The sequence below is a fragment of the Haemaphysalis longicornis genome, unplaced genomic scaffold (genome assembly GCF_048455015.1).
Source record: "Haemaphysalis longicornis isolate Haplotype H1 unplaced genomic scaffold, Haemaphysalis longicornis Haplotype H1 scaffold_10, whole genome shotgun sequence".
NCBI classification, from domain to species: Eukaryota; Metazoa; Arthropoda; class Arachnida; order Ixodida; family Ixodidae; genus Haemaphysalis; species Haemaphysalis longicornis.
In genome coordinates, this window is record NW_027526204.1 from 112,512,643 (window position 1) to 112,530,265 (window position 17,623).

Genomic DNA, 17,623 nt, shown 5'->3' on the forward strand with positions numbered 1-17,623 from the left:
ACGAGATTTTAACTTCAATGAGTGAAAGTGGGCAAATTATTATTATTTCATTTTATTATTCACAAGGGGTGACTCAAGGTATCCTCAGGGACGGGGAAGGCGATAGAGGATGCGAGAACGTCTACATCCTCTTGTGTATCCCCATGGTATTTGCGAAAGTCAACAGGGTCACAAAAAATGTTTTTAAACTTATCTTTCCTTGTCGTACGGTCATGAATGTTGATGCCTTTTTGGAAACATTTCCTAACAGGTCACCACGCCCTAATACAGTGTTAAGTCAACTAGGACGTCGTGCGAGTTCAGCACAGTTTTCATTCGCAGTGGTTGTCAAGCCATTTTAAGATTTGGAGCGAGTTTTGAAGCACAAAAAAAAAGTTGGTCAAGATGACAAAAATAAAAACCAGGTAAAAGATAGCTCTTTTTCCACCAAAAGCTTGGAATTCAACGGTCAGGTTTATGCCGACATTACTTCGAGCGCACGCACAATAAGTAATAATCAACTCTCCTAATTATTCGACTAAAGCCTCGCCAGTGGTTGGGGGTTTGAAAGCTCGAACTACTATTGAAACTGTCGAGATGGGTTGTACAGCAATGACCAGCCCGCAGGCTGGCTTCTTTGGGAGAGGCGGTTGAGTACTGTCCACACTGAATGGTGCGAACGTCGCTGTGCTACAGTGAAATGACCTCCTTTTTGCGCATGCGCAGTTCATGGGCGTCGTCGTGCTGGGCTACATGCTCTGGGTCCTGGTGACGACAGAAAACAGGAGGTTCCTGGACGGCGTCCTGGTGAGTGCATACCGCGCTCTGCGCGAGCCCATCACTTTGTTCCATGGAGTGAGATAAGAAGGTATACGCAGACTTGTTCCGATAACGTAAGTCAACGGTGATAATGGAACGGCACAAAGTTCATCTTGAAGGTGCAAGCGCTCGCACAACAGGGACGAGAGTATAAAAAAACAGAGACGACACGGCGCTATGTTTCTCTGTTTCGGTGTTACGGTTCTCTGTTTTTTTTCTATTTTCGTCTCTGTTGTGTGAGCGCTTCCATCTTCAAGATGAACAGCTACCAACTAGCCCAATTGTCCGTTCTACGGCACAAAGTTACTGAGGCCGGACTAAAAGTAATTACTTCTGCTTAAGTCTTACGGATGACTGCTGATTAAATAAACAAAATTACGGTGGCCGTAGTCAAGCCTAATCAGAAGAAAAAAACAACAGCCCCAACTGAACCAAATTCAAATTATAGGTTATAAGGATCAGTTTTACCACATGCCTTACTTCTCCGAAATGATCAGTTGAACGGCAATTTTCCGACCTTGTATCCGTGATTTAATGAATATTAAATGCTCCAAATGGAACGAATTCCTGCTCCTTAAAGTGCAAGCAGCGGAAATTATAACGTGATGATCAAATCGTATTGTTCTATTGATTAGATTTATGCAAATTTCTTTGCTGCTACCAATTTATCTGAGGTCTACCATCGCATACAGAATACAGACGGCGACACTATAAAGAAGGGCGACTTCAACTGCACGTGGATTGCCGCCAGCCTCTCCTGCGTAAACCACGATCAATGGCGAGATCTGAAACCCCGGAGCATTCTCGCCTTTAGAGCACCGAAGCGCTCTCTATGATACCCCCTCACTGCTTCCTCTTACGCGCCCATTCAGGGCTAGAGTGCCAGTCTTAGCAGACACAGCGCTATGCAACTCACACTCAGTGTTCGCAGCGATGCAACAATCACATATGTACAGGTGCAATGAAAAAAATTGGCCGCGTATCTGCTCCTTTCGTCGCAAATGCCGTCAAAATACGATAGTCTTTATCGGCTTTTGCGAAGGAAATGCCTCCCTTCGCTTTCCCGCTCACCTCTCATGTTGTTCCTCTTGCGTCGCGCTCCTCCCAAGGCAAAGACGCCGAAGGTTTGCTTAAATCATTTTAAATTTCCCGCGTTCCACTGCTCCAAACCGGGTGTCTCGATGCGAACGCTGCCGTACGGCGAAGACGCGCGTTAATCGAGGCGCCCTACTTCAGCGTTTATAGAACCGCGGCGTTTCTCTACTCCACGTGCGTTGCAAGCAGAACGTGGAACCTATCTAGTGGAACCTTGCGTAACTGTTGCCGGTTGATTTCTTCAAATGGCGCCAGAAGCTATAGTGGCGCGGGCGACAGCAGGCGACGGCGGAGTGAATTCTTTTTCTGCACTTGATGAAGTATTTAATTTCGCAAAAGTCAAGCATGTTTGATTTTGTTATAAAGGAACACTGCAAATATCACTTCTGTATTGATTTGTTGTCTCATATTTGCGTAATATCTTGTTCTTCTTCAACAAACTTTACACCGGACATAGACGGGTAGATTTAGCTGTGACTATATAAGACTATTGCGCAGGCATTGTTTTGCTTTGGCCGGGTGGCTGAATCGAGTCACAGACAGACAGACGGACAGACGGACAGACAGACAGACATACAGACAGACCAAAATTTCTGGGTTTAAGTAGCCCAAGAAAGACTTTCGTCTTTAAAAGTAATTAGCGCAGCTTGCAGTATACTGGTGCAAGGCTGGACAAACAGTGGAGCTGGGTCAACCTAGCTTCTTCCGGTTTTGCTAAGCTTTGTTAGGCTTTGCTGAGCTTTGTTAGGTTTCGCGATGTTCTTGCTAGGCTAGCCTAAGTGTTGAGGGGTGAGGCCAAGTTTAGCCGGATTTTACGCGGCCGTTCCGGTCGGTCCCCCACACTGACAGCGCATCCAAGGGGGAAACAAGCTAGGTCGACCCCAAGCTCCGCGGTTCCTCCAGCCTTGTGCCGTTAGTGAAAGTTGCACCAATCTTTCGCGCGTTTTAGTAGCGCAAGAAAGGCTATAGTATAGTAAGGGGTGCGCATATGCATATGCCCCTTGTGCTCACACTCGAGCATGTGCGAAAGCCGGCTTCACCGTTATAATATCCTATCTGCGGTGGTGCACCCTTAACAGGCAGCGCAGTTTTTTTTGTATTTTTTTTTTGCTAACGCCACCGGACCAACCTCAAGCTTAAACAGCTCCGATGTTGAGAAATTACGGGCCATTTCACTGAAAAAGGTATACGACCTGCGAATCTTTTCAGCACACGACACAAGGGTGACATAGAATTTACGCGAAATGTAAGAGAAAATTTTATTTCTTTTGAGCTTTTACAACGGTCACCGCTAGAAAGAAAACTTTTATTTTTGACTCAACTGGTTTTGAAAATGGTGCCTATTGATAACTAATCTATTCAAATTGCATGGCCGCGGGTGATGAGGAGACGTTCAGTCTTCAAATCTTAGTCAAGTTTTGACCTTGCCAATGGTGGCTGTCGAAGTTAATTTAACGAAGATGCACGCACAAGTGATAAGACGTATAGGCCTTGAGGTCGAAATCATGTTTTGACGTACGTTTTCCAACGCCTCGTCGCGCTTCAACAACGCGTGGAACCTCGGGAATTTTTGTTCGCGGACACGAGAAAAACTTTTCCATCCCTTCTTAAAAGAAGTCGAGAGAAGCGCGAAAGCTTTCTAACATCAAAAGTGCGTCAAAAGTGCGTCGAAAACCTTCGCTGAAAGTGCGTCCAATCGATCGTCAAACATTCAAAGACCCAAATCGCATACGAAGAAAGAACCCATACGACGATTTCTTCCGCACTAAGTGAACACATCTACGAACGATCTAAATGTATACCGATGCGTGGTTTATGAGATAAAGGTATATTATTGTACCCTCTTTCGTGATCGATGCATGTACTGTGTTATCTAGAACCGTTCCTTTTTGGAGATCTTTCAAGTAAACGGTTTCACACACGCGCCGCGTGTCCTTATCAGGACCTTATCAGACCTTTTGGGTCGAACAACCTGTCTGTGGGGAAATGCGTTAGTTTTCTGACAGGACGTCATCTGTAGCACTAAGAAAGCTTTCACATTTAAAAAAATGGCCGCGTATCTGCTCCTTGAGTTGCAAATGTCTACGAAAGACAATAGTCGACTAACGCCCGCTCACCTCTCATGCTGTTCCTCTTCCGTCTCGTTCCTCCCAAGATAACACGCTAGAGGTTTGCTCAAGTCAATTTAAATTTACCGCGTCGTTCCGCTGATGCAAGCCGGGTGCCTCGATGCCAGCGCTGCCGTACGGCGGAGACGCGAGTGAATCGAGGCACCTCACTACAGCGTTCATAGAACCACGTTGCCCTACTCAATGAGCGTTCCAAGCAGAACGTGGAACCTATCTAGTGGAACCTTTCGTTGCTGTTTACGTTTCATTCTTTAACTGCCGCCACGTAGCGCCGGCAACAGCAGGCGACAGTTTTCCGTAGTCGATGTAGTATTTCATTTGCTATAGCAAAAACCAAGCATGTATGAATTTTTATTAAAGAACACTGCAAATAGCCCTCATATATTGATTTTTCTTATATTTGCGTAATGTCTTGCTCTTGTTCAACAATGTTGAGAATTATGAACATTAACACCGGACTTAGTCGTGTAGGTTTGGCTGTGAGTATATAAGACTATTGCGCAGTTTCTGTTTCCCTTTGGCCGGGTGGCTGATTCGATGCACAGACAGGCATACAGACATACCAAAGTTTCTGCGTTTAAGTAGCCCAATAAAGACTATTGTCTTTAAAATACTTGGAGCCATATCCATATAAGCGTCGCTTAAAAGCTTAGCCCAAGTGACCGATGACCGAAGTAGCGACGTTTGCGACACGAGGCGCAGTTGCGTCCGAGCGCGCCGATAGCGAGTGGAAGGCATGTTTCATGTTTCAAAGGGTGGTTGGCTCGCGGAAATCAGGCCACCGCAATGCCCGCATTTCGAAAGCTATCTTATCCCGCACTTTCGGTTGAGACATGCGCCGACGTGGCTGTGCGCGTGAAACCCCTTTACTTTTCGTGGTTCACCAGCGGGGGCGTTATGAGCGGTGCTATTTTCTTACTCGGACTTTTCGTTCAAAGCCGACAGTTCTGTGGGAGCTGGATTTTCTAAGGCTGTATTCGGCCGTGCAAAGCCAAGCCATCATCATCAAAAAAAAAAAAAAAAAAAAAAGCCCGCGGATTACCAAGATTAGGCTGCGTTTATTGGTGGCAGGAAAAAAAAAATTCTACAATTTCCCTGTAGATGACGAAGAGTTCACGATAGGATAATTGCACTGACGTGCGTTAAAGGAATAAAGAAATATTAAGTGGATATACTAGAGTAAGATCACATATAAAATAACAAACTCGTATACGATATTAAATAAAATAGTATGGATACTAAAAAACAAGGCGTACCAGACGGGGTGTTCTTCGGCGTGCTTCACAGCCAAAGTGTAGCGTCGACGCGTGATACCCTCACAAGCTGAGTCACGAGTTACGTTAGTCCTCCCCCAAACCATGACGGGAATTGTTTTGGAGAGCTTTATTATTTGTGACCGCATCCCTCGAGACGTTGCTTGTTGGATCCCTCTTTCATATTTCCCCCCTAATGAATCTTTTTCTTTCAGATATTCACCTATGTACATTTAGGAGTTGGAGCGGCATGGTTCCTAACAGGTACGTCAAAGCCCGGGGAAAAAAAAATGCTTCCCTAATTTTGACTCATTTTATTTTCGTTTGGACCTGCGTAATTATCGTCGGGCTAATTCATTTTTTCCACAAAACTAATGGCACCGCGAATAGAGCGCTAGCGTAATTTGATCTACGATTGCTACGTCACTGTCACAAGTTTTTTACTCTTCGACACAGGAATAATTGAGTGGTTATGTACTCAGTGGAAACTCAAATTGAATTTTTTCGTGTCTGTTTGTATTTCAGACTCGATTTTTGTATTGTTTTCTCGACAAACAGTATTCAGTAAGGAACTAGAACACACGAGCAAGCTTCAATGATTTCGGGCCATATAATCACTGACAACTAAAACCAACACGAGCATGTTGAGAATATTTCGGAATAGGCTCATAGCAATTTTGGCCTTCTTAAAAAAATGGCTGGCGATTACGATACTCACTAATGCGATATTGGGGAAACTTGGTTTTATTCGTCGTTCGTTACGTCAAGCCAATAAAGATACCAAACTGCTCGCATTTACCTCCCTTATCAGGCCAAAAGTTGAATACTTTGGAATAATCTGGAATCCTCACCATTTATACTTGGCCACAAGAATAGAATCGTTGCAAAAAAAGAGCGCCCGTTTCATATCAGGACAATAATCAACCCAATCAAGAATTACATTGATAAAAAGGAATCTCGGTCCTCATTCGCTGGAAACAAGACGCAAAATTTCCAGGCTTACATTTTTTTCCCATCAGCTCTACCATCATCCTAACAATTTCACTGCCTCAAGAATAAAACCACCGCAACATATTTTCGTACGTGTAGATAACCAAAACAAAGTGCAGAATGAATCTTCGCGTACCGACCTGCACCGCCTATCTTTCCTCCCCTTAGCCATTAGTGAGTGGAATGCCCTCCCAGAGCGCGTTGCCATAATTACTAACCGGGAAAAATTCACGGAGGAAGTTGTTCAACTCTTTCAATGTGTGCAATAAAACGTAGATGATTGCCGTTTGTTGCGTAGGTCCTATTTTTGACAGGACCTACCCCGTGTACTTAGTTTGGAATTTGTTCTGTTAATCAGAGTTGCAACACTTCCGCTTGTTTTTGTACTTCCACATGATTTTGTATGCGGTTTTGCCTGTTTATTGTATTTTTTGCGTACTTTTCTTAACAGGTTCAGTGAATGTACTTTCTGCTGCTTAGAGTGCATTGTTCAAATATATTGGTCCCCCCCCCCCACCCTATGTAATGCCCGCAAGGACCTTTAGGGTAATAAAAATGAAAAAAAAAGAGAAAAAGAAACTGTACAGCCCTTATAGAAACCAAAGGGCTCAATAAAGTAATAAAGATTTTGTGTATAGCAGTGTCCCAAAAATTCTACCCCCCTCTTTTTTACTCGGTATAACTTTCAGAGTTACCTGGCCGGTTCAAAATACAACTGGGTGCAGTGGAGCCGAGTAACATGAAAACCGCATATAATCTGTTTATCGTATCTGATGTTCGGGTTTACGTAAGTTTTAAAAACTGCGATCTGGCGGCAAACAAGGAACAAACGAAAATGCGACAGCAGACAAATACCCACAAACGCACATATATGTATTGTAATGCCAATAAAATATGTCGCGGCCTTTTCAGAGAGAAACTCCTCTTAAGTGTTTGTGTTCATCTTTTGTTGGTGTCTCCGTGCACAGCCCTCTATACCGCAGTTCGTGCATTTAATTTTTCTGTGAAACTCTTGCTATGCCCCAAAGACTACGGGTTAGTGCTATTTGATGTAATTTCTCCGGATACATACATGGTTACCCAACGAAATAAGCGAAGACAGAAAACTCGATGCACGCATGAGATGAAAAATTCGGGTGCACGCAATGTATTCGGATAGCGCAGGATAAAAGCGAACGCAAGTCTAGGTGGAGGCCTCCATCCTGCAGTGGACCTACACAGTGTGATGATGATTATGATGACGATGATGGTGATATGATGGTGGACGGGAAGAGGATACTCTGTTGTTGTTTTTTAATTCGGTGCAAAGCCTTTCTGTAGGCGTAAGGCTTGCCCGAACGCGATTTGACGACCCTGCGCTCTCTTATTTTCCCGAAGGCATGTGTGGGTGGATCGGATCCTACAAGAAAGGAGGACTCGGGATGAAGATGGTGAGTTTACGAAGGCGATTCTCGCAGCTAGAATTCTTTGGCGTTCCTAGAAAACCCCGCGGGTCCGCTTTGCCGCAATGCACGCAAATAACCGAAAACTGCGATAAACGGCGCCAATAGGTAACTCACATGGCGCTGAATACAAATCGGCTAAAAAAGAGAGACGCACGACTGCGCCTGAGACGTAGCCCAGTAGAAAACGGGATGCGTGCATTGCGTAACATCCCAATGTTTTAGTCATATTGCCATGCTCGTTCTCGAAATTCTCCGATCGCAGTGATCTGGCCGTTGTGTAGCAAACTCGCAGATGTTCCTGACAAAGTAGAGCAACCTTGAAAGAGAACAGGCTCAGAAAAAAGGCTCGTAAGATTTCGGTGCACGTTAAAAATCCCCAGGTGGTCGAAATTAATCCGGAGCCCTCCACTACGGCGTGCCTCATCGACTGCGTCGCGTCGGCGCGTTGAACCTTACAATCAATCAATCAATCAATCAATCAATCAATCAATCAATCAATCAATCAATCAATCAATCAATCAATCAATCAATCAATCAATCGATCAATCAATCAATCAATCAATCAATCAATGAGAAAAGGCTCGTAACCGCTTCACTCTTCTCTCATTCCCTCCAGTTCCTCTTCCTCGCCGTTGCCATGGTGGCTGCGGAAATCGGCGGTATCGTCGCCCTTAGTATTCTCAAGATAAAGGTGAGCTTAAATCACTCCTTTATCGATGACTTTGGTGCATTCGCGAATGCGATAGAGATAACGAGACGACAAACGTGAATGTGCTGCATTCCTGTGCTGCAAACGTGAATGTCGGGATTTGGGGAATATTGTTACACGGTGACAAGACGAATGACAGGAACAATGGTTGAATGCGAAGAGATATACAATAAAGTAGGCTTCCGTAAGACGAACTCGAAGGGACCATAAAAATTTGTTCGTATTATAAGAGATTAGTCTTAAGCGGAGCTTTTTTTTTTTGCATTGTGGACGTTACAAGAGAGCAAGAATGTTGTTCGTCTTAACCATAGTGTTTGTCTTAACCGAGTCCGTCTTAACGGAATTCCACTGTATTTACATGACGTCGGCCACCACAGCACCCAGCAATGCCACGCACCACGCTCACAGCTTCGCCGTCTTTGTCTTCTCTTTAATATGTAACATGTAATATGCCTTGTAATATGTAATATGTTTTGTAATATGTTTGCAATCTTTTGTAATATGTTTATAACGCTTCGCCTCAACGTGCCCATGGTATTGTTTAACTGTAACTTCGTCAGTCGTGTTTAACGCTGCTTATTTGTTGCGTTAACATCTTGCTTTCCTGGTTTAGTTATCGGTTTCTGCTGCTTTCTAGATCATGACCGTACGTAAGTCATTGCCTGGTGTATTGTTCATTCTGCGTTTACCCTTCGCTTCATGCGGCATGGTCAATTGACGTATTTCTCTGTGTGTGTGTTCGTTAGAGATCTTTAAGGGGCCGAAATTCATTTGTACCTCTCTACTGTGGCGTGCCTTAAAGCCCACGTGTAGCTCCGGCGCGTGCAACCACAATTTAAAAATTTTATTTCCTAAATGTCTGTGTCTTCATTGTACTCCAACACGTTTATTTTTTCTCTTTATTTTTATGCAAGCAAAATTTCTTGTTTTGGATGCCCACGGCAAGGCCTTGTTGCCATTCGCACCTAAACCGATTATCTAATCGTTCAAGTAAATCTTTATCCTAAACTCCGATTAAAGTCGCCTGAAAACAACTTTTAACCAGTTTCCTAGACATGTTGCTACCGTTGTTCACAGCTGTACTTGGGCCGTAGAAGAGTACAAAACATCTCTCCGCGTTTCATTTGTGACCATCCGCCTCTGGGGGTCAGTGACGCAGGCGTCACGTTACTGAGTGCTGAATCACGACACTGAGATCGTGATTTAGATACATGAACGCGTTTATGCTTTTTTGATATAGTCTAAAAAGAAGCGCAAACAGCCGTCTGCCTGTGTTTCGGCACACCGTGTCCAAATAAAGTCTAAATTAATCTGTTGCCTTACGCTACGGCACGCCTCATAACTTCGCCGCGTAAACTCCAAATTCGAGCATTCGATAATAACTCCTTTGTGTCCACCTCTAACAGATGGTGGACATCTTAAAATCGGGCTGGATCGAAGTCAACGAGCCCACGAAGAACTTTATCCAGGATAAGGTGAGCATTTCGTTCGTTCATTCATTCATTCATTCATTCATTCATTCATTCATTCATTCATTCATTCATTCATTCAAGCCATCAATGCCACCATTCCGTCAATCTTATCCCGTTGCATTGCTCACAAGTCTGTGTGTATACATGTACGTCTGCGTTGGGGAAGGGTTTGGGAGGAAACAGCTTTAAAATGTTGAATACTTTTTACAGCAATAAAACTTTAATAATTAATAGTAAAGGTCCCACAAAAGCTGTTGGAGTGGAGTGCGGACATCGCCTCCGGGAGGCGATGGTGCGGAGCGCGTGACAGTCGTCATCGCCTTGCGCACGGCGCATGCGCGCCGCGTAGCTGGCGATGCCGAGTGGCGCGAAGTTTGCGGAAGTTCTCTACGGGCGTGGACATGATTGGATGTTGTGCCAACCAGGGGCGGTATTCTCGTGTTTGTCCGTTTTGAAAACGTCTGTTTTGCGTCCGTTTTATTGTGACGTACTTCCAGTTGTATGCGGGCTTTGGGTTGACTTTTGTGCAACTGTTGCTGTAAACACATTTTAAACGACTAAACCAATTTTAAACTATCTTTTATGTGTTTATTGTTCAGCGAGAGAATCAACAACAAGGCGACTGAAAATCGTCTGCTCCAAATCGTATATGCTCCGAGAAGCCGCGCCTCATAGCTCCGTCGCGCTTGCATCGCGTCACATCCGGGTGTTCGCTTTTAGCCAATCAGGGCTCAATCAAAACGGACATTTTTGAAACGGACAAAAAAACGGACAAAACATGAGAATACCGCCCCAGGTGTTTGTTTTACTTCTGTAGTGTGTAATGGAATGTTCAAGCAAGCAGAAATGCCTCCAGTGTTACCTTCATTAAAGGGACTCTGCAACACGGTCGATAAACGCTTCCACTCTTTTTTCTGACGTCTGGAAGCATTGTGGAAGCATTAGTTATCGCCAGCATGGACCGGTACGGCGTGATTTGCTAGTCGCAGCAGATTCGCCTTCCGTTTCTGATTTGCTTTCATGGCGATTTTTTTAAGTGTCTACCGAATGCGTTCATTGCTGAAACACTTTGCTGAATGCGTTCACTGGTGAAACACCACTCTTATGACGTCATTCAAGCGCTCCAAGAATGCCAAGACGAGGGAAGAGAGAAAATCTGTTGCGCAATCTTCAAAGTTATCTAATGCTCATAGAGCAGCAATATTTTTGTCTGAAGTAGTTTATGACCCCGTATTCCAAGTACTGGATGTATTTGTTTAGTACGTTCTAAAAGCATTTAAGATTAAGAAAACAAGTAAAAAAAGTGTTTCAGGGTACTTTTAAAACGATGAAAAGTGTTGGAATAATTTTGCGTATTTTCTTTCTATATTTGAAATAAAGCCATTCCCACATTAGTTTGACATGTAAATCCTGCCGCTTTTCCTTTACAGCTTGGAATTGACTTCTTTATTAGAATTTCAATTACCCGCTCTTAAAGCCGAGGAATTTTTAATTAGCTCCAGTCTCGATATATTCTGCTCTGAGTTGTCAAGGGAACGCAGACCTAACCTAGGTCGTGATCGTGAACGAAATTCTACTCCACGCCCACATGTGTACGCAAGGGGCATTGTTCCTCCAAACACATTTCAACTACATTTAAACCTCGCTATATCGAAGTCGTTGGTCGGGACAGGAAACTGATTTCATTGTAAGCGGAACTTCGTAAAAGGCGGGGATGATTTCGAATTAAGCGATATTTAGAATAAAGCGAATTCGTTACAACGAGTGTTCACTGTATTGTGTGTTCCCAGCTGGACTGCTGTGGATTCAGCGGCCCGAAAGAGTTCGCCTCTAACAACAATCCCATCGACGAGACCTGCTATCGGTTAGTGGGCGAGACGGAGGACGTCTCCATTAAAGAGATCCGCCGCATCAAGAGGGTAAGCTTTCACCAACACTACTTCATTTTTTTAAGCGAAGCTTTTTGCGTCTCATTATTGGCGTATATCGCGTGGAAAATGCACGGCAGGAAAGGCAACTTTCTCTGGCGATGATGGTGGAGTAGTGGTACCGGGCCCCACATTTGAGAATGCAATGCTCTGCTTAAAATCAGACGCTCTTTCATGCCTTGAAGTGAACCAGAGAACGGTAGGACGTTTGGCCATAGGAGCACGTGGTAAAACTACTAACGAAGCAGTGCAGGAAGATATGGGCTGGGCGTCGTTTGAAGTTGAAGTACCGAGTAAAATATGTTTTGAGAGGAGTTTGAGAGCAATGGATCTCAAGCTAAAGCTTTTAGGTACCCATACATGAAAAGCGTGGACACTCAGTGGCTAAGGAAGACTAGAAGGCTAACGATCAAATACGGAAAGAACAGTGGAGAATCAAAGGCAGCCAGGGCAACAAAAAAGAAGCAAGATAGATAGAAACGAATAAATGGAGGAGGTAGTAGCCTTAACTGTGGCAGGAAGACTACGTCAAGTGGGGGAAGGGGGAGAAGTAGGTGGGGGGTTTGTAACTTGAGACATCTTAAATGGGAAAAAAAGGAAGCTAAAACGTCGTTAGTGATGCACAGGGCAGAGAAATTGGACATCAGTAAGGAAAATTTCTACGATAATTCTAAACGCATGCAGTGCTTTGCTTTTTGAGGCTAGAGGAGGTTTCTTGCGAACTAAGAGTTTTGTGGGTAAGTATTCACAAAATGACGAAATATGCGTGGCCTGCGGAAAAGAAACAGAAACTATGCGGCACACACAGTGTAAGAATGTGAGGGTATCCATCCAAATCTACATTGGGGAAATATTCGGCTTCCAGAAGCCCTAGGATTTAAGGGTAGAACGGAGGGAGTTCACTTCAAGGCTGTCGAGGCAACCGAAAGATGATTAGAATGCTGGTGGAAAGAAAGCAGAGAGGGAAATAATGCCTGGGACAGCTAGCTACCACTTGCAACAGAAAAAAAAAGTATTTTGTGCCTGCCCTCAGAGCAGCGCTAGTACTAAACGAAGAGTATAAAACATATATTAGTTTTTTCGCGGGAAGATGACACGTCATCCCTCACTTTCAGAGAAGATACCGCAATCAATCAATCAATCAATCAATCAATCAATCAATCAATCAATCAATCAATCAATCAATCAATCAATCAATCAATCAATCAATCAATCAATCAATCAATGATCATCGTTGGTGAAATTAAAGAAAAAACGCTTCCCGGGCTAGGAATCAAACCTGGGTCCCTTGCGTTATGACGCCGGCGTCTATCTGATTGCGTCATTTCGACACGCTCACAGCAGTTCGGATTTGTAGAGGGGTGCATATAGCTTGTATTCACTGATGAGGCACGCAGGCAGGCAACCATGTGAGTGCACCGTCACTGGTTACGTCGGGCCCCGCGGGATGGCGGTGCTTGCTCGTGCTGTATGTTGGACGTTCCAAACTCGACCCCACCGAACGCAAAGTAATGCCTCGAGTCCAATGTGAGCGAAATTAATAACATCTCTGCTGCCACCACCGTTCATAATCGGGTTGAAACGCAGCAGACGACGCACACCGGTGTTCGTTTTTCCAGTGTTGCCAAGCGAAGATATTGACAGCTAAACTTTTCAATGAAAACACCTATACGTGCGAAATGCACCCCTCCGTCTGACGACGACGACGGTTGAACGCGAAGCTTTCTTCGAGCGAAATCAGACGGCTCAGGGTCAAAGTAAAGCCGCTGCGACCGAAAGTCCAAACAGCGTGCGAGTCGGAGACAGAGCTCACCGATCGAGTCAAAGTCCAAACCTAGACGACAACTAGGGAATCCCTCACGAGAAGACTTCGCGTTCAGCCATGGTAGTCTTTCTCGTTTGATTTTCTCGTTGTAATTTCACAGGTGTTTTAGATCAAATAAAACGGCTCTGTCCGTTTAAAAGTAAGAGAGTCTGTCTGTCCGTGTCAGCCGTGAAGTTGAACAGAAGAAAAGGTGTAACCCTTGTCAGAATCGCCCGGCTGACCCTTCAGCTGACGCGGTGCGCCAAAACAATGCCTCGTCAAACCTAGTGTCACTAGATAAGATACAGAGTACCGTCACGGAGGCACGCAAGTGAGCAACGGCGGCCATTTTGGTGTTATACATCAGTGTCGCCAGATTGCCGCTAGCAATCCTCACCGCTTGCCTCACCGCTAGCTTTGACGAGGTAACGTCGAGGTTATTGGTAAACAACATTGCGGAAGACGCAGCAACACGGCAACTTCGGACACACTTCTGCAGCTGATATGCTGCGAAGCGCGTTGTCTGATTCCCGTTCGGAACGACGTCAGCCGCGCGCAGCCGCAGAGAAGGGAGGACGAGCTGAGACAACCACAGTTGACCGACAGAGAACTCATAAGCAACAAAATGGCGGTGCCCATGAACCGTCACAGTGTGAACAAAGGTCACGTGATGCGAACTGGCCAATGATCAGGGCGGCGGTACGGAACAATATGAGAAAAGAGTGCCGATACTCTGTAACCTTATCTAGTGACACTAGTCAAGCCGTTATTCAGCAAAAAAAGTGTTGGATTTCGCGATTAACGTTGTATTGGGAAACTGTGCCCTGTTGGTCAAAAATTCAAATAAACATAGGCTGAAAATTTATTATTCCTTCCAAAAGAAAGTTGAGAGAAGCGCGAAAGCATTCTAACATCAGAACTGCGTCGAAAGTGCGTCAAAACCTTCGCTAAAGGTGCGTCCACTCGATCGTCAAACCTTCAAAGACCCAAATCGCAAACGAAAAAAGAACCCATCCGGCGATTTTTTGCGAATAAGTAAACGCATCTACGAACGACCTAAATGTATACCGATGCGTGGTTTGTGAGATAAAGGTATACTGTTGCACTCCTTTTTCATGATCGACTCGTGTATTGTATCATCTAGAACCGCTCTTTTCCCGCGATTTTCCGAGTAACCACTTTGACGCAACGGAAGCCCGGTTTTACACACGCGCCTGGTGTCCAGAGATCTTATCAGAGCTTTTCGGTCGACTAACCGGTCTATGAGGAAATGTATTACTTTTTTTTCACATAACGCCATCGTTTTCACTATAAAGATTTCGCTTTAAAAACTGGAAACCTTGCGAAAGGAGCATTGAAGAGGAAATGTGTAAGAAAGCAGCTATTCCCTGACCTCCGCAAATAAGATGCTTCTCTGTACGCGTAAATAATCAGCCACGTTATGAAACATTCGATACACGCGCTGGTCAATCTGTTGCATGCGCCAGGTATAGCACCGCTTTCACAGTTCATCAGTTAAACGGCTACTCGCGGCTCAAAGAATTCGAAAATAAACTTCTAAACGCGGTCTGCTTGCAGCGGGTCATCGTTTTCTTCTTGGTTCACAGAACGACGAAGCTGACCGTCAAAGTTTGCGCGCGACTATTCCAGCTAATGAGCGAAGCCGTTCGATCGAGACGGAACGAATGCGCCCAGTTCTTCGGACACTAACCGGCCAAGCGTATCTCGGGCGCTTATATAAACAAACCGCCATGTGTGCATTTTCTCTGCGCGTCCACGAAGCCTTTCAAGCGGATCAGCCCCAGTGGGGCCATTCTGCACTTTCTTCAACGTCGTTCCCAGCTCTTCAGGCCGTGCGCTCTAGATGCTCATTGATTCGGATGAGCAAGTGCTTATCGTGCATAGCGATTGTCTTGCAAGCACAGTCGGTGCTACAGACCTTGTAGATCCTTTACTTCACTCCTGTTTGGCTGTTTCTCAACAAAGCACTTCCCTGACAGATTATTTTGTTAAAAAAATCCCGGGCCATCTCCACTAACGTGAAACCTGCGGAGGGGCGAAGCATGCACTGTATAACTGTATTCTTGGCGCCTTGGCGTTTTTGCCAACGGAGATGAAACCGTTGGGGGGTAGAGGTATACAGCTTTGCTGTAAAAGCCTCTTGTCTTTGAAGCACGAAGCTCTCTAGCACGAGGCGTAAACGAGTGTCCCGGTATTTTTAGTACGCGTATTGAAGCGCTCCAGCGCGAGGCGTAAACGAGCGTACCGGTGTTTTTTTTAGTACGCGTTACCTTCTAGCACGAGGCGAAAACGAGTTTCCCGGAGTTTTAGTACCGTGACTACATGAAACGACGATTACGATGACGATGACGACAGGAGACGCCAACAGCCCCAGCCCCTATCCCTAAAAGGGTCAAGACAGATTAATGGAGAGGCACGGTGTGTCTTTACATAAAGAATGCCATCGGCAGCGAGATATAACATAACCCGCGAGCATGATGTTCTGCGTTGCGTTCAGTGTTACGATGCTGATACGGCAAGCTTTCCGTTTCAGAGCGCAGCTCTTAAGCGCCCGTTGTTGTGGTTTCGCGGTGTCCCTCGCCTTCGGCTCTCGATGTAACGACAGAACGAGGAGGACACCGAAGGTGGAGTAAGGAGGAAAGCGGGGAAGGAGAGTACGGCGAAAGTGTGAGAAGGAACGTGGTATGCCGAGGGGGGCCGCTCTAGGCGTGCTCTGCGGCGGCGACCCGCTGCGCGATAGCGCCAGAGTGCGGCGCGCCGTCGTGCGTTCACCGATGACGCGATCACTTCCTGAGTCGAAGGGGGTGCTTCGTCTGCTGCTGCAGCTAAACGAGCTCCTCGAGCAGAGGCTCAGGGCCGCCGATGCCAGAATCCAGAGGTGCGCCCCGCCGAAGCAGCAGCTATGCGCCGTCGCCGAGAAGACTCTGCAGTTCGCGCCGTCGACGCAGAGGCTTAGCGGCCCCACCCATACATATACGTCTGTCTAAAATTCTTCGCCTCAACATATATTGCAAACTCGCAACAGCTAAACAGCTGCGCCCCAATTTCGCATTAGGGAGTATCGTAATCGTCAGCCAATTATTTCAGTCGACTTTTACGTTGTGGCTCTGTTGGTCGGCAAGTTTGATCCGTCAGGCGCTAAATACTTACGTTATTCCAGTGCACTGGGTCAAAGCAGACCCATATTTTTTTCCCTCAAAAAATTAAAAAAAAAAGGATTGCGTCGGATTTTAAGAAGTGTTTGGAAAAGAACTTGGCTTAAAATGTTTGAGAATTTTTTTGCAGCAAACATCTGTAATGGGTAAAAAAATGATCCCTCAAAAGCCGTTGGACTGGAGCGCAGAGCGCCTGTTGGTCGTTGTCGTCGGGCGGCGCACGACGCATGCGCGCCGCGCAGCTTTTGATTTTGAGTGGCGAGACGCTTGCGTAAGTCGGCCTCCAGTGTATATTCCCTGCTACGTGCATTCGGGCGGCGCAAAACTCATACGTGCCTTCAGATTTGCTCGACATTGCAGAAAGAAATGGCTGCAAAACTGGCCCGACCAAATCCGTCGTCATGAAAGCGCGTTCAGTTACCCATAGATTTCGGCAGGCCCTGAAGTTACCACAGTAAACTGCAAGAAAAAAAAAGTCCTTCAGCAAACGACTCTTTAAGGTGTTTACGACGCTTCGAATTTGTCAAGTTTTCAACAATTCGTTAGCAGCCTGGATGCATACATAGAGTTTCATACTAATGTATACTAGAGGGAAATCTGGCGCTGCAATCGCGGGCCGCCGTGGGCGGTGCCACCAGTACACTCTATAGTGCCACTGCAACTAGCGACTTTTCTCGCCTACTCGGCGTAATTAGCCACATGGCTCCTTTTTTTTTTCTCGAAGCCGAAATCAACAAAAACGGCTAACACTGTTTTCTTGTTCATCTTAATGAAGCTTCTAAATTGTCTCTTGCAAATACATCTTTATGAAGCTTTAATTTTAT

The 17,623-nt window shown here is 45.4% G+C and overlaps 2 protein-coding genes across 2 annotated transcripts in view; one reads left to right on the top strand and one right to left on the bottom strand.

Moving 5' to 3' along the window:
- The window catches only part of LOC144160031 (uncharacterized), a 186,416-nt gene that overhangs the window by 139,617 nt on the left and 29,176 nt on the right, over positions 1–17,623 (bottom strand). The window lies entirely within an intron of this gene.
- Positions 1–17,623, top strand: part of LOC144159126 (uncharacterized) — a 135,714-nt gene that overhangs the window by 101,857 nt on the left and 16,234 nt on the right. Inside the window, exons 2-7 of the mRNA XM_077690422.1 lie at positions 706–786; positions 5,491–5,539; positions 7,643–7,695; positions 8,327–8,401; positions 9,826–9,894; positions 11,682–11,810. Of these exons, the coding sequence (XP_077546548.1) occupies positions 706–786; positions 5,491–5,539; positions 7,643–7,695; positions 8,327–8,401; positions 9,826–9,894; positions 11,682–11,810 (456 nt within the window). The remainder of the gene's footprint in view (positions 1–705; positions 787–5,490; positions 5,540–7,642; positions 7,696–8,326; positions 8,402–9,825; positions 9,895–11,681; positions 11,811–17,623) is intronic.